This window comes from Benincasa hispida, unplaced genomic scaffold (genome assembly GCF_009727055.1).
Source record: "Benincasa hispida cultivar B227 unplaced genomic scaffold, ASM972705v1 Contig533, whole genome shotgun sequence".
Classification (NCBI taxonomy): domain Eukaryota; kingdom Viridiplantae; phylum Streptophyta; class Magnoliopsida; order Cucurbitales; family Cucurbitaceae; genus Benincasa; species Benincasa hispida.
The window spans coordinates 343,432-357,727 of record NW_024064906.1 but is presented as its reverse complement, the minus strand read 5'-3'; the positions used below and the strand labels follow the sequence as shown (position 1 = coordinate 357,727).

The following is a 14,296-nucleotide window of genomic DNA, read 5'->3' as shown; positions in this document are numbered from 1 at the left end:
TAAGCTATTTCTATGTATTATACTCATTGATAATACTTATCCAAAAGTGTGGATTTTCTTGATGTCCACTCGCTCTCCCCTTTTAATATATAAATTTATTCTTTTGTTTTATATTATTAGAATTAATTAATATATGAATATTAAATTTATAATTTAGAAAATTATATTAGATTTTTAGTTATAAGATTTGAATTTAACTACTCTAAATTCATAAATTAATTAATTAATTATATAATAAACTGTAAAGAGTCGATGTATTAATACTATTAATTCATTAATAAATTATATATGTAGTTAATTAATTTTCATGATTAATATTTTATGAGATTATTTTTTAATAATTTTAATTAATTTATCGTTGGTTAATTATAACTCATTAATCACAAAAAATTATATTTATTTGTTAAGCTCATTTTGATTGTTATGTTAATTAATACATTATGTTTATATAAATTCATCAAATTATGTAATCAAATAACTTTTAATTATAAATTACTCATTTTATAAATATTTGTAATTAATAATTTAATTAATATTATCGTTAGATGATTATATAATTAATTTTGCTCAAAACTTTGAATTGATTTTATTGTTTATCAATTATTATCAAAATTTTATAGAGGTGTCCATGATTAATTTTATAAATAATATATAACCTAATTTATTACCGTAAAATTTTAATAACATTCTCATGCACAACCGAACACAGTCGATCCATTCCCAACAATCTTATTTTCAGACATACTTAATTCTTGAGATCTTTGAAATCTTAAACTAAACGGTCTTTATATTTTATTATCTTCGATTTTTCATTTATCTCGATATGAAGGTAGAGTGAAAGGATTTAGATATTACATCCCATTTTTCAATATTACTTGTTAAAGGCAGTGATATCTCCCAAGAGCAAAAGGAAAATGAAAAGAAAGTAAATACTAAATAGAGTAAGAAAAAAGAGGAAGCTAAAACCAGTGCAAAGCATTTCCCAATGCTAGCTGAAGCAACATTTTAGTCGCCCCTACAATTTAAAAAATGCAACAAAATAATGCCTTGTTTATTTACATTTAATTTTTTATTTTTAAAAATTAAGCTTATCTTTTATCTCAATTTCTTAGAACGATTTTCATTTTTGTTAAGTAAAAAAAAAAAAAGTCAAATGATTAGCCAATTTTTTTTTTTTTAAAAATTGTCTTTAAAAACTTTTTTCTAATTTTCTAAAATTTATTTTATTTTTGAAAAAAAATGGCAAAAGATAGAAAGTAAATAAACCTAAAGATGAAAAATGTGTGCATAGGCTAAATTTAAAAAAAAAAAAAAAAAAAACGGAATAGTTACTCAATAAAACCTAAACTAAACTTATTAGCTTATTGGTTTCATTTCAATAAACTACCAACAACTATTGATTCCAAGGAAAGAAATATGTACCAACTTATTTCATTCATTAAGCTGTGTTATTTAGATTGTGGGTTGTTTCGAAAGTTAATTGGGGAAAAGGGGGGTTTCCAACTTATTTAGGGAAAGGGTAGTTTTTTTGTCCCCACCTGAATGCTTTTCATTTGGAAATATTTTATTATTTTTTTCCCGTATGCCGCATTAAAAAAAAAAAAAAATCAGTCAAAATGCGTCTATTATTTTTCCCCCATATGTTGCATTAAAAAAAATTAAACCGGTCAGAATGCGTCTGTTGAACATGATCGTTTAGTAATCGTTTAGTAAATTACTTTGCGATCGCTTAGTAATTTATACACAATCGCTTAGTAATTTGTACACGATCACTTAGTAATTTGTACACGATCGTTCACTTATCAATGATTTGTTTATCCAATTGTAGATCAATGGCGCTACTTCGCATTTTTGTACGATTTGGTGAGGATTGGGATGAGTCCGAAAGAAATTATGTTGGTGGTCTTATGAAAGGTCTGAAAGTCAGAAATGGTATAACAGTCAGTGAATTAGTGAGTATGATGCATCAACAACTGAATATTAATCCGGATATGTTTGATATACACATCAATTGTACTGTGCAATATGTAATTTTAGCACCAATTATATTTTGTACAACACCAATTGTACTGTACAATATGTAATTTTAGTACAATTTTATCTAAACGATCGCTTAGTTATTTATTTGCTTAGTTAAATGTACAACATCAATTGTATTCTACAAATTTAACACAAATTTATCTAAACGAAAACTAAACGATCGTGTAACAGTTAGCTAAACGATCGTTTAGTATTATCTAAACGATCGTATAACAAAACCTAAACGATCACTTAGTATTATCTAAACGATCGCATAACAAAACCTAAGCGATCGCTTAGTATTAACCAAATGATCGCTTTATAAATTAGTATACAATCGCGTAATAGATATCTAAACGATCGCGTAACAGTTAGCTAAATGATCGCTTAGTATTATCTAAACGATCGCTTAACAAAATCTAAATGATCGCTTAGTATTATCTAAACGATCAAATAACAAAACCTAAGTGATCGCTTAGTATTAGCCAAATGATCGTTTTGTAAACTAGTACACGATCGCGTAATGGATATCTAAACGGTCGCGTATCAGTTAGCTAAACGATCGCTTAGTATTCTCTAAACGATCGCTTAACAAAACCTAAACGATAGCTTAGTATTATACAAACGATCGCATAACAAAACCTAACCGATCGCTTAGTATTAGCCAAACGATCACTTTATAAATTAGTACACGATCACGTAATGGATATCTAAACGATTGCGTAACAGTTAGCTAAATGATCGCTTAGTATTATCTAAACGATCGCTTAATAAAACATATACGATCGCTTAGTATTATCTAAACGATCGAATAACAAAACCTAAGAGATCACTTAGTATTAGCCAAACGATCGCTTTATAAATTAGTACAAAATCGCGTAATGGATATCTAAACGATCGTGTAACAGTTAGCTAAACGATCGCTTAGTATTCTCTAAATGATCGCTTAAAAAAACTAAACGATCGCTTAGTATAGTGGATAGCTAAATGATCGCTTAGTATTCTCTACAAGATCTCTTAATAAAAACTATAGTGGATAGTAAACGATCACATAGTAATATCTATGATTGATTTGATAGTAATATTATTATTTTGAGATTAAGAAATTGCTATGATTAATTTGATATACTCAATATTAATTTTTAATTTCAATTTTTTTTTGTTTAAAGTTTTGTTATATGCAAAAATATAGATATTAACCTTCGATTATTGTAAATAATAGTCAAGGTTATTTAGGATGTGTTGTAGACTACAAGTGCATTTTCGTAATTGAATTTCATTAATAAATTTAACCATATGCACAATGTTCTTTATTCACGACTGGAAGAAGATGCTCTATTACGCCTAGATCGATCATGTTGAGTGACATAGTGTCCACGATCACCACGCCCTCTTACACTTGGTGGTTGACTTTCCTCTGGAAAGTGTATACCCTCACTACGTTGTCAATATGTAACATACTAGTCATGGATATTTGGATGGACATGTGAAGTTTGTTTTTCTTCCATGCTTAGTGTATTGAGGGTTGTTAGAAAAAAATCAAATGTTGAGGGAGAGGACATCATGGAAATGTATTGATCGAGTGGCATTGTTGGATATTCATTCTAAACATTAGGTTGAATAGGAACATCCTCATGTCTTGCTGGATCACCTTGTTCTTCCATTGGAACGTCACCATCGAAATATCGCACTCGATATATTGAGGTGAGTCTATGCAAGGCTCTTTAAGCAGATATCGACAAATTTGGAAGCTGGGCCTGAAAAAGGATTGAATAACAAGTTAATAAATTTAAAATTTATTTTGATGTTCACTGAAGAAATAAGATCAAACAATCATAGTAAACAATAAACTCATACCAACAAATGATAGGATGCTTCTGCTTTAGTTATGTACTGCCTGCTCACAGTGGAATACTATTCAATATATCCAGGCTCGATACCTACACCGTTGTTCATAGAAGATCCATTAACAACCAAACTGTGTCGATTTTCCCAGATTGTAATTTGAGGAGCCAGATATGCAATCCAGTCTCGCTCATGCCTGTCCCTTAGATCGTGTGAATGAAGTCAGGTGTCCTTGTTGCAAGGTTGAGGAATTTGTTGCAACATCCAAAATTGACGCATCATACGATCTGAGTGATGTCACTCCACAACGAAAAAGCATATGAGTGGACATCTGGATGTCCATATCTCATTGCCATCGAGACAGTATGGCGGCAATAGTTGGATCAGATGATTATATGATTCCTAAATAATCTGTATGCATATGTGTCAAAAAATGAATTAACCAAAAGATCGAAACATTATGAATATATGATATATGAATGAATAAAATATTACTTGGTTAGGTATATATGTATCGAGTATGTGCCTATACTATACTAAAACATGCGTATGTGCTCTATTTACATAATAGTTGTCATTCCTTCTACGACAATCAGAATTTAAATTTTAGCTATTAGTATTTTCATAATGAAAACAATAATAATGAGGTAAATATGCTTACCTTACTGCAAGTGATCTATCGCCTAAGTTATTCTCGTATCTATGGAGTCGTCGAGGCGCTAGAAGAGGAAATCGATCCTATACCCAAATTTGTAGCAATAAAAGTGGGCCTACAATGTCTTTTCCATCTATAACTGCACCCTTGCATAGTTGCCTATACAAACATGCAAGACATCTAGCGCCCCAACTGTAAGTCCCGACAACATCAAAATCCACCAAGAGGGGAAGATACATCAGGTGCACTCTGCTGTTGGTTTATCGGAAAATACCAATCCTCTAATCAACGTGAGAATATATGCTCGAGCATATCGTTGCAGGTCCTCTTAATCTACATGGTCTGGTAGATGGACGAAGTTGTTAAATTGATCAACTAACCATGGTAGGCTTAGACGACCTCCCTTAAGAATGGCATCATTCGTGGTTACGCCTAAAAGAAAGGCACAAAGTTGTTCCCAGTCATAACTTAGAGACCCGATCAATAGTCTTCCATTAATCAGGAGTCCAAATTGGATGGCTACGTCTTGAAGTGTAATTGTACACTCTCCATGCAATATGTGGAATATTTGTGTCTCCTAGTGACATTGTTGGTGCCATTGTTTCACTAATGTCGTTATCAGATGCCAGTCTAGTTGAATGAATTTTATACAAAAGACTCCGTAGAATCCTGCAGCTCATAGGTAATTCAATATACGAGGTTCTGGGTTCTCGTGCCTGCAAATAATAGTCTCTCTTCACCGACAATGCATTGCATCAATATGCTCGTCTTCCCAAATAGCCTCGGATCTATGGTTGCACTGTAAGTACAAAACTGAGTCGTTGTATGGCCGTGTGGTAACATCGTCATCCATTTGATCTCATAAAAACAATATTAAATTTAGTAAAAATCATTGTGATTACAATCAACAAATATAATGTCGGTTAATAAAGAATACACCCTTCATTGTATAGTCAATAAATACACAATCAATAAATACAATGATAATTAATAAAGAATACACCCTTCATTGTATAAATACAATCAATAAATACAATGACAAGTAATAAAGAATAAATAAGTCAAAGAAGTTACAATAAATTAAATACAATGAGAATTAAAAATAAATAACTAAGTTGCATCACGAGCTCGATTGGGATAATTCCGTCTATTATGCCTTTCTTGTCTGCAAATTGTGCACCATGTCTTGTAACATTCCCACCAATCCATCTCGTTTTGCATGCGAAAAGTACACGGTCTGCCAACCTTCCTAACTCGTGATTCGTCGGGATAAATAGTTGGGAAATTAGAATCAGACCAACATTTTTTATTGGGGATGGGCTCGAATTGGAGTGAATAACATGTCAGATAAGTGAGGGTTTTGTAATAGTCTTCAATGTAGTAAAAGTAGTCTATTCCAATGGTCTTACATGCAACCATAGCGTGAGAACAGGGGATTCCAAAACTCTGTCACTTATTGCATGTACATGTTCTTTCACTTAACTTTACTCGGTGTGTTTCCACCCTTTAATGTCATTTGGTTAATTGAGGTGGTGACTTCACACAACCCTGTTCGATGGTCAAATATGTTGACGGAATATTTGGTTGCACGTTATTCCTAATGACTTATTTTCTTTACTGCATACCTATGACAAATACGGCAATTACTCAGAATACCTCGATAGTCAATATAAAAACGTGGGTAACTAAGATGTAAATAATTTACCTCGTGAAACACTCTCCCGAGCAGTGAATCAGACATTGTACTAGGTAATTTCAAATTTATCGTGTTTTTTATGGCAAACAACGCGAAGTCTCCACGTGCACCCATTGCCATATCTCTTACACCTGACATCCCATGTTGTTTTCTTCGACTCAATGACTTCAAAATTTTGATCGAATGATTGAATAGTTTTTCACTGCATTTTTTAAATCCAATTTGGAATTGAATATCATCCCCTAAGCAGTGAATCATATCCCATATTACTGTCTTCCCCCGTTGTCGAATCGGGTTCAATGGTCATCTCATTCAGGTCTATCTCAGTAAATGTTTCGGGGACTTCATGTACGCAATAAAATTGACCAGATAGTTGATCTAGATCAATATCATCATTGTTTATTTCAACTTATTCGTCATTTGTGGCAATAGTTAAATCATACTGCTCATCCTCCACAATATGGCTTTCCAACTCAACAGTAGTTTCAACTTATTCTCTCGTTGATGCTGGACTTGGGACACTGGGTTGGGATATATACAGTTGATAACGAGCAAAAATGCACGTTATTATAGCGCAAAGTTATAAAACAATGCAGGATTGCGATGATAAAAATATACAATATTGCGTCCAAAAGCATTAAGTTCATAACATTGTGATCGCATGCGTCCATCGCATTACAATAGCCAACTTATGTATTTTTGTGCAGAAAATGCGTTGACGCAAGGTAGAAATGCGATCCAAAGAAATTAACGTCCAAGCACATTAAGAGATTGCGTTAACGCAAGGCTATGCAATCATTTGCGCTTACAATATTTGCTTAAGAAGATGGCCGTATAGAGCTGGCGCATCTGGGTGAAAAGCGTAATAAATCATGATGGGACAGAAAGCTGATGATGGTCGATTCCGAATTAAGTTGACAAGCCATTAACGACCTACTGTAGCAAGTACACTCAACTTTTTTGTGACAAATATTCGGCACATCAGATAGAGAATTAATGTCATCCTATCAATGCAATCATAAGAGAGAAGAAGTCTTTCACCCCGAAGCTCTATAAATACCAAAGACCATCTTCAGTGAAGGAGTTCGTTCAGTTTAGAGAATTTTTCCTATAGATAGAAGTAACCTTGTTCATAATTTTCTTTTATTTAGAAGCGGAAGCGAATAAAGGGAGATTATACTGAGAGATCGTTTTGGTAAACTTGGAAGAGTGTCGGGAAGTGTCGAAACCAGAGATAGGGTCGACTCTTACAGAAGTAAGAACATATTTTAAGCATAATAGAGATAACAGTGTAAAAGCCTTGGGAAGCAAGGAATTGCTACCAGGCTCTCTACCCTTATTTCCATTGTCATTTTGTACTCTGAACTTATTTATAGAAATGGAAACTGCATCTTTATATCTGTTCACTCTCTGTACATTACGCATGAGTAGCTAAATCTGTCGAATGGGTTGAGAAGCACTTAGCTAGCATAACTTGGGATCTTCATTCTATGCGATTATCTTGTATTATGTATACGTCATTCGTCCATTAGAGATACTCGGGAGGGTAGTCTAAGGATAAAATCTAGGCTTGAAAAAGTCGGATTAGAATCTAGGCTCGGGAGAGTCAGATTAGAACCGTATAATTAAGAGATAGAAGCTTAGGAATAAGCTCTATTTGCTATTAACGCATTGCATGTACCCTAGAGATAGGTTATGATTGTATGCAGTCACCTTGTCCTTGTGAGCATCTTGCATCATCGCACATGCAAGAAGTAAAGACTTAGGAATAAGCTCTATAAACATTATCGCATTCATCGCATGCGTCCTAAAATTAGGAGTCATCACATTTGCATTGGAAAATGAGTTGCGGTCGCATGAGTGTAGCATGATCCCTTAGCTTGAATGCATTCTCGGGAAACGCTAGCTAAAGACCTTCTCAACCCGTTCCTCCACGTACTTAATGTATCTATCGCATAATTACTCTTTTCTCAAATTCGCCGCATACTTTTATACTGTAAACAACTAACCAACTCCTTGATTTATTTGTTACCGCAAAATGATTTAAAAATTACCACCACATATTGTTTTCCTTAGTCCCTGAGTTCGACCCTGGGCTTACCTGGAAACTCAGTAGGATTTATACTTGGATCTTGCTGAGAAAACTTGCTTGCACAACACATTTTCCACCAACGCAACCCTTACCATTATTTCAGTCTCACTTCGTACTGAGATGGGAATATAGAAAGTATATCCCGCTACATAACTACCATATCTAAATATTACCTCTACCACCATCATATCTATTTATGGATAATGCATCACATAATCCATCGATTAATGTGTTGAAGTTAATTTGACGATGCAGTTTATATGAAGAGATGGTTGCCTATCATATTATCCCGTTTAGTCCATTAACAATGTTACCGTGCATATAACATAAAAACTCCACAACGTCCATCGTAGTTTGGCCAATGCAATATGATATTTATCATAATATTTGTAAGTATATATTAGGCCAACTATATTAATGTGTTATTACTATTTTTTTTAATGTGTACAAATAAAAAGGATGTTGTTTTTTAATAACAAACAAAATATTAAGACATGCATCATCATTTGACCATAAATCAATGATAAATATTCTTTTATATTGACATGAATATTTATTCTTTAATCATCATAAAATTTACCACAACACAATATTACTAACAATAACATTAATATTCAAACATTTAATATTCAATAATGAATACATCATTCCAAATAATGGTAAATAACTATATACATATCTTTTGAATGACTTGATTGTAGAGTTTTCTCAAAAACAGTGTACAAAAAAAAAGTCAATACAAAATTATGGATATTTTTTTACTATGTTATTTTTTTTCCTTAGGAACATATTAATAATTTTACATTAATAGCCACTAAGAACATATTATATTATTTTTATTAATGACTATTTTATATGTTTCTAAACTCTTAACTAACTTTTTTATATGTTTTTTTTCTTTTCTCCACAAAACGAAGTAATATCACTATTTTTTTCCCATTAGAAACATATTCTTAATTTTACATTAAAAACTACTAATAATGGAAAAATGAAAAAAAAAATTAAATATAACTTTTACATTTAAAAACATTTATTTTTTCCATTAACAACATATTTAAATACCTATTTTTAGATTCCGTTAAAATTTTATTTCAATGTGAATTAAGGACAATTTTTTATTTTTAAAAATTTGTGTTAGATTATTTTTACTAAAAGTATGAAAAAAAAATTATTTTTACTATGTAATATTTTTTTATTAATGACTTTTTTTTATGTGTTTCAACATAAATAATTGAACGTTTTAGTTTAAATCCAATACCGCTATTAACTTTAAATTCTTCCATTAATTCATTTTAGTTTTTATTTTAAATTTTGGTAAAATAAAAAAAGATTTAAATATAAATTTTACATTTAAAAAGATTTATTTTTTTCTATCGAGAACATATTTAGAATTTGTTAAAATTTTCTTTCAATCTATTTTTAGATTTATTTTTTTCCATTAAGAATGTTAATTTTTTTTATTAATGATTTTTTTATATGTTTAAACATAAATAATTTGAGACTATGATGTAATATTTTAAAAATCATAGTTGAACATTCTAAACTATATTTTTAAAATAATTATCATAATTTGATATGCATAATAAGAAGACATACTTACAGTTTATTATATTTAACCAAATAAGACGTACTCATTTTGATAGCTAAATTTCAACCAAATACCAACTAGAAAAGCAACAACAGATAATATATCAACCTATTAAATATATCTAACATACTTACAGTTTCTTTAATTTGTTTTAGTTAATCACATGTAATTCTCCCTTATGATAACCAACTATAAAAAAATATATCAACTTATTAAAAGAAAAATATTGCACACTACCAAAACAAACTTCGCACCTTACCAAATATTCCAACTTACCAAAAAAACTTTGAATAATATTTACTGTAAACAAAATAAACATTAAAAAAATTAGTAAAAATTATCAAAAACTTAATTCAAAGTTAAATAATAAAAATATATACTGAAACAAATGAAGGTAGAAAATGATTGGTATTTGAAAATAAGTGAAGAATATGGAAGAAATGAAGGAAATTTTATTTTGGGTAAAGATGAAATGAGGGTTTCGGTGATGAAGGGGAAGATGAAATGAAGGTTTCGGTGAAAGAGGGGATGAAATCGGTGAAGCAGGATGAAATCTGTGAAGGAGAAGATGAAATCGGTAAAGGAAGATGAAATTTGTGAAAAGAGAAGATAAAACGCCAAATTTGGTCCAAACGCGTCTGTACAGACGCATTCTGACCGCGCGCATCAGAGTTAGTTAACAACTCACTTTGACGCGCGTGCTAATGTCAGAATGCATCTGTTCCTGACTAGAGATGTCCATGGGGCGGGGCGGGGTCGGGGATGCCATTCCCCATCCCTGTCCCTGCTCCCCATTTCATTCCCATCCCCGTGAAATTCTTCAAGATGATCGAGTCGGGAATCCCTGCGGGGAATTCACGGGGATTAGGTTCCCTGCAAAAAAAATTTCCCGTTACTTTTTTTTTAACAAAAAAAAAACCAATTAATTTAAATTACTAATGTGAGCAAATTTTAATTAAATAATTAACTTTATCATAGTTTATTATGGTTAATTTTATATGACCATTTGAATTTAAAAATAAATTACTCAAATTTTGGTATAAAAAAATTAATTAATTTTGTTAGTAGAAAGAAATAAATATAAATCAAATTATTCACGAATATAATATAAATGTAAACATTCAATTTAAATATATTCATTATCTTTCCCAAAAAATAATAAAATTTGAAATTTAAATGTAATATTTGTATGATAATAATAATAACATAACATTAGATAACTATACTAAATAAGTATGTAAAAGTTAATTGGGGTGGAGAAGGGGAACGAAGCGGGGCCGGGGGCGGGAACGGGCCCCGTTTAGCTCACGGGAATTTTTTTTCCCATCCCCGCCTAGTCGGGGAATCCCTGTCCCGTTTGGGGCGGGGCCTGTCCTCGTGGGGAAATTGGACATCTGATCGATTTAATTTTTTTTTAAATGCAGCCTACGAGGAAAAAAATAATAAAAAAATATTTCCGAATGCGGGACGCATTTGGATGGGGACAAAAAAAACTTCCATTTTTCTCTAAATAAGTTCCAAACCTACCCTTTTTCAGCAATTAAATTTCAAAGCAACCCCAACCTGAATAACCCTATTATACTCCATTAATGATTCATTTATTTATTTTGTGGATCTCACGTCAAATAATAAATGGAGATGATAGGAAAGTGGGGAAAATTTTCTCAATTTCACACCAAAATGAAATAAATACACAGATTACAAGGCAAGATCTGAAGCTTTCATAGCTTTTTCAACACACACATTTCGAATCAAAACCAGAAAGATACAGAAGATATTGTACATTCGTTTCAATTGTACAAATCTATATTATTTCTTAATATTAATTACACACCAGCTTTTTCACTCAAAGCTTGAGACGCTGCAGAGTGGAAGTCCCAAGCCCATCTGCACGATAGAGCATATGGAAATCTCTAATTGTGGTTTCTCTGTACTTTGCCGGATTCTCCTCCGATAACAATTCCTTTATGGGTCCATACATTTTCGAGCTCGGAAAAGCCAGCGTCGAAAAGAAGCTCGCCACTGAAATTCTCGGTCCCTCCTTCTTTGCCAACACTCTGTGGGCCACGCTTATGAATCTGTCGTTTGTTATTAACTGCAATTCCCAATAGTCCAATTCAATAATTACACAAATAAAAACAGAGACATTCTTGTTACTTGTTATATATCATACACTTGCCTGCATAAGCTCTCCAATGTTGACCACCAACGCTCCGGCGACAGGTGGCACGTCCACCCACTTTTTCTGGTGTCGAATCTGAAGCCCGCCGATGTTGTCTTGAAACAGAACAGTGATGAAAACATTGTCACTGTGCTCGGATGTGCCTAGAGTTAAATTCGGCTGTGGGCATGGTGGGTAATAATGACACCCAATTGCCAGCCCCTCGCTGCAGCCTATTTCGTTCAAGTAATTTGGTTTCAGCCCCAAAGCTTCCGACATCAATTCAAACAACAATTTCCCAATTTCCGTCACTCTTTTCGAGTAATCCACCAGATTATCTCTGCAAACTCACACTGTTAAATTCAAATCAGAGTACAAGAACATGAAATTTCAGCAAATTTATTTAACTTACCTGATGATTTCGGGTAAGGCTTGTGGATCGGGAGGATTAGGAGCACTTATGTATCCAACAGTGTCTCTCCAATTCGTAGTCGATGCGCTGTACAGATCGAAATTGCTGTTGTAAATCAAAGGTTTTGTGTTGTCGCGGGTGTAGTATTGTTTCTTCACTTCCGTGTCTTGTTCGTTGAATCTTTTGACTGCATCTTTCATCTCTTCGAGAACGTCCACCGGAATCCCATGGTTAATCAGTTGGAAAAAACCCAATTTCTCTGAAGCTTCTCGGACTCTGTTTATGGCGTCTTTCCGTTTGAGTGGGTTTTTGTGGACGTCATCGAGGTCAATCACTGGAATTTGGTAACGGGTTTCGCCGGAAAGATGGTCGGAGTAGTAATCTTCCGGTGGCTGGTAAAAGATGCGTGGAATTTCATTAATTCCAGCGTCGACTAAGCCCTTGACGCCGGCTTTAGTATCATCGAAAGCTTGGAGTTCGGTGGGTCTGTGGTAGCTTTCGTCGGCTTTAGATAGCGGAGTGAGGATGAATCCGTCGACTACGGAGGCTGACACAGCCATTTTCTCTTGGGTTTTGGTGGAAATAGTTTATGGAAAAGTAACGATTCGATGTGTTTATTATATAAATGAATGGCTCTTCAATACAACAGAGCTCGACTGTGGCTGGGCCACTACTGGTCGTCATTGTGATTCAAAGAAGCTCATTTTAGCAATGTTATTGTTATTTTGATATTTAGTTTATAATCCAACATTTTTATTATTAAATAAATATGATAAAATGACACCATAAATTTCTTTTTTTCAGTGCTAAAAAAATGTTTTTTTCTTTATAGTAATGAAGGGTTGTTTGTAAAGGGAGAGAAACATGAAATTATTATTGTACTTTAAAAAATTGAGTGTTCACTATTTTATTTAAGAAAACTTATGGTTTAATTTTAGAGTAATTACATCGGTTAATACTTGTTATGGTTAATAAATAAATATTTAATAATTTTTTTAAAAAATTATAAATATAGCAAAATCTATCGATGATCTATCAAAAATGTAATCTATCACTAATAGACTTCAATAGTTGGATTAATCTACACATTCTTTTGCATCATGTTATATCTATTAATAATTTGGGTCTTACTACTATATTTATCATTGCCATATTTAATAATAAAATTAGTGAATAATTTAATAAAATGACGACATAAAAAATCATAAAATTACTTAATTCGAGTTCTTATAATGGTGGTTTTTAAAAGGAGAGAATGCATAATTTCAATCCAATTCAGATAGAGTGTTTAAATGATTGATAATTATTCAACTTCCAACTGTTTAAAAAAATATGATATATAATAGTTAAAAAAATTGATATTATCGTTAATTGAGATTAATAAATAAATAAATGAAAAGATAAAAGTGTTTAAGTTTGTGACATAAATATAAGTTTGACCTTTTTAAGAATATGTCACAAAGTTCAGTACGAACCGAGGCTTGGAAATAACAAACCACATATATCTGACCACTTGTGTGCTGAAAAGGATGGTTGTCAAAATTTGTGAGATGAATGCGTGTCTTAAAACGATTGCAATATCACAACCATATATTCAGTGCCAACAAACGTTCAAAATTTAAAACTTTTAAATAGTTTTTTCTTTTTCTTTCTATAATTTTCGAGCTTGATAATATAAAATTATTCAAATTCACCTATATCCATTTTCACAATATTTAAATAATTTTCAAATAGTTCATTTGGAATTTGTTTTGTAATATTAGCCCTCAAACTCAAAGATTAAATTAAAACTTGTACGATTATATGAATTCCATTTAAAACTTTACCT

General features: G+C 32.1%; 1 protein-coding gene across 1 annotated transcript; it reads right to left on the bottom strand.

Annotated features, from left to right (window-relative positions):
* Nucleotides 1-11,534: 11,534 nt before the first annotated feature.
* On the bottom strand, nucleotides 11,535-13,154 carry LOC120069638 (1-aminocyclopropane-1-carboxylate oxidase homolog 1-like). Its single transcript, XM_039021420.1, has 3 exons — nucleotides 12,469-13,154; nucleotides 12,075-12,396; nucleotides 11,535-11,990 (listed from the first exon to the last, which is right to left on the bottom strand). The coding sequence occupies exons 1-3, from the start codon at nucleotides 13,026-13,028 to the stop codon at nucleotides 11,742-11,744; spliced, it is 1,131 nt and encodes a 376-aa protein (XP_038877348.1). The 5' UTR covers nucleotides 13,029-13,154; the 3' UTR covers nucleotides 11,535-11,741.
* Nucleotides 13,155-14,296: the final 1,142 nt, after the last annotated feature.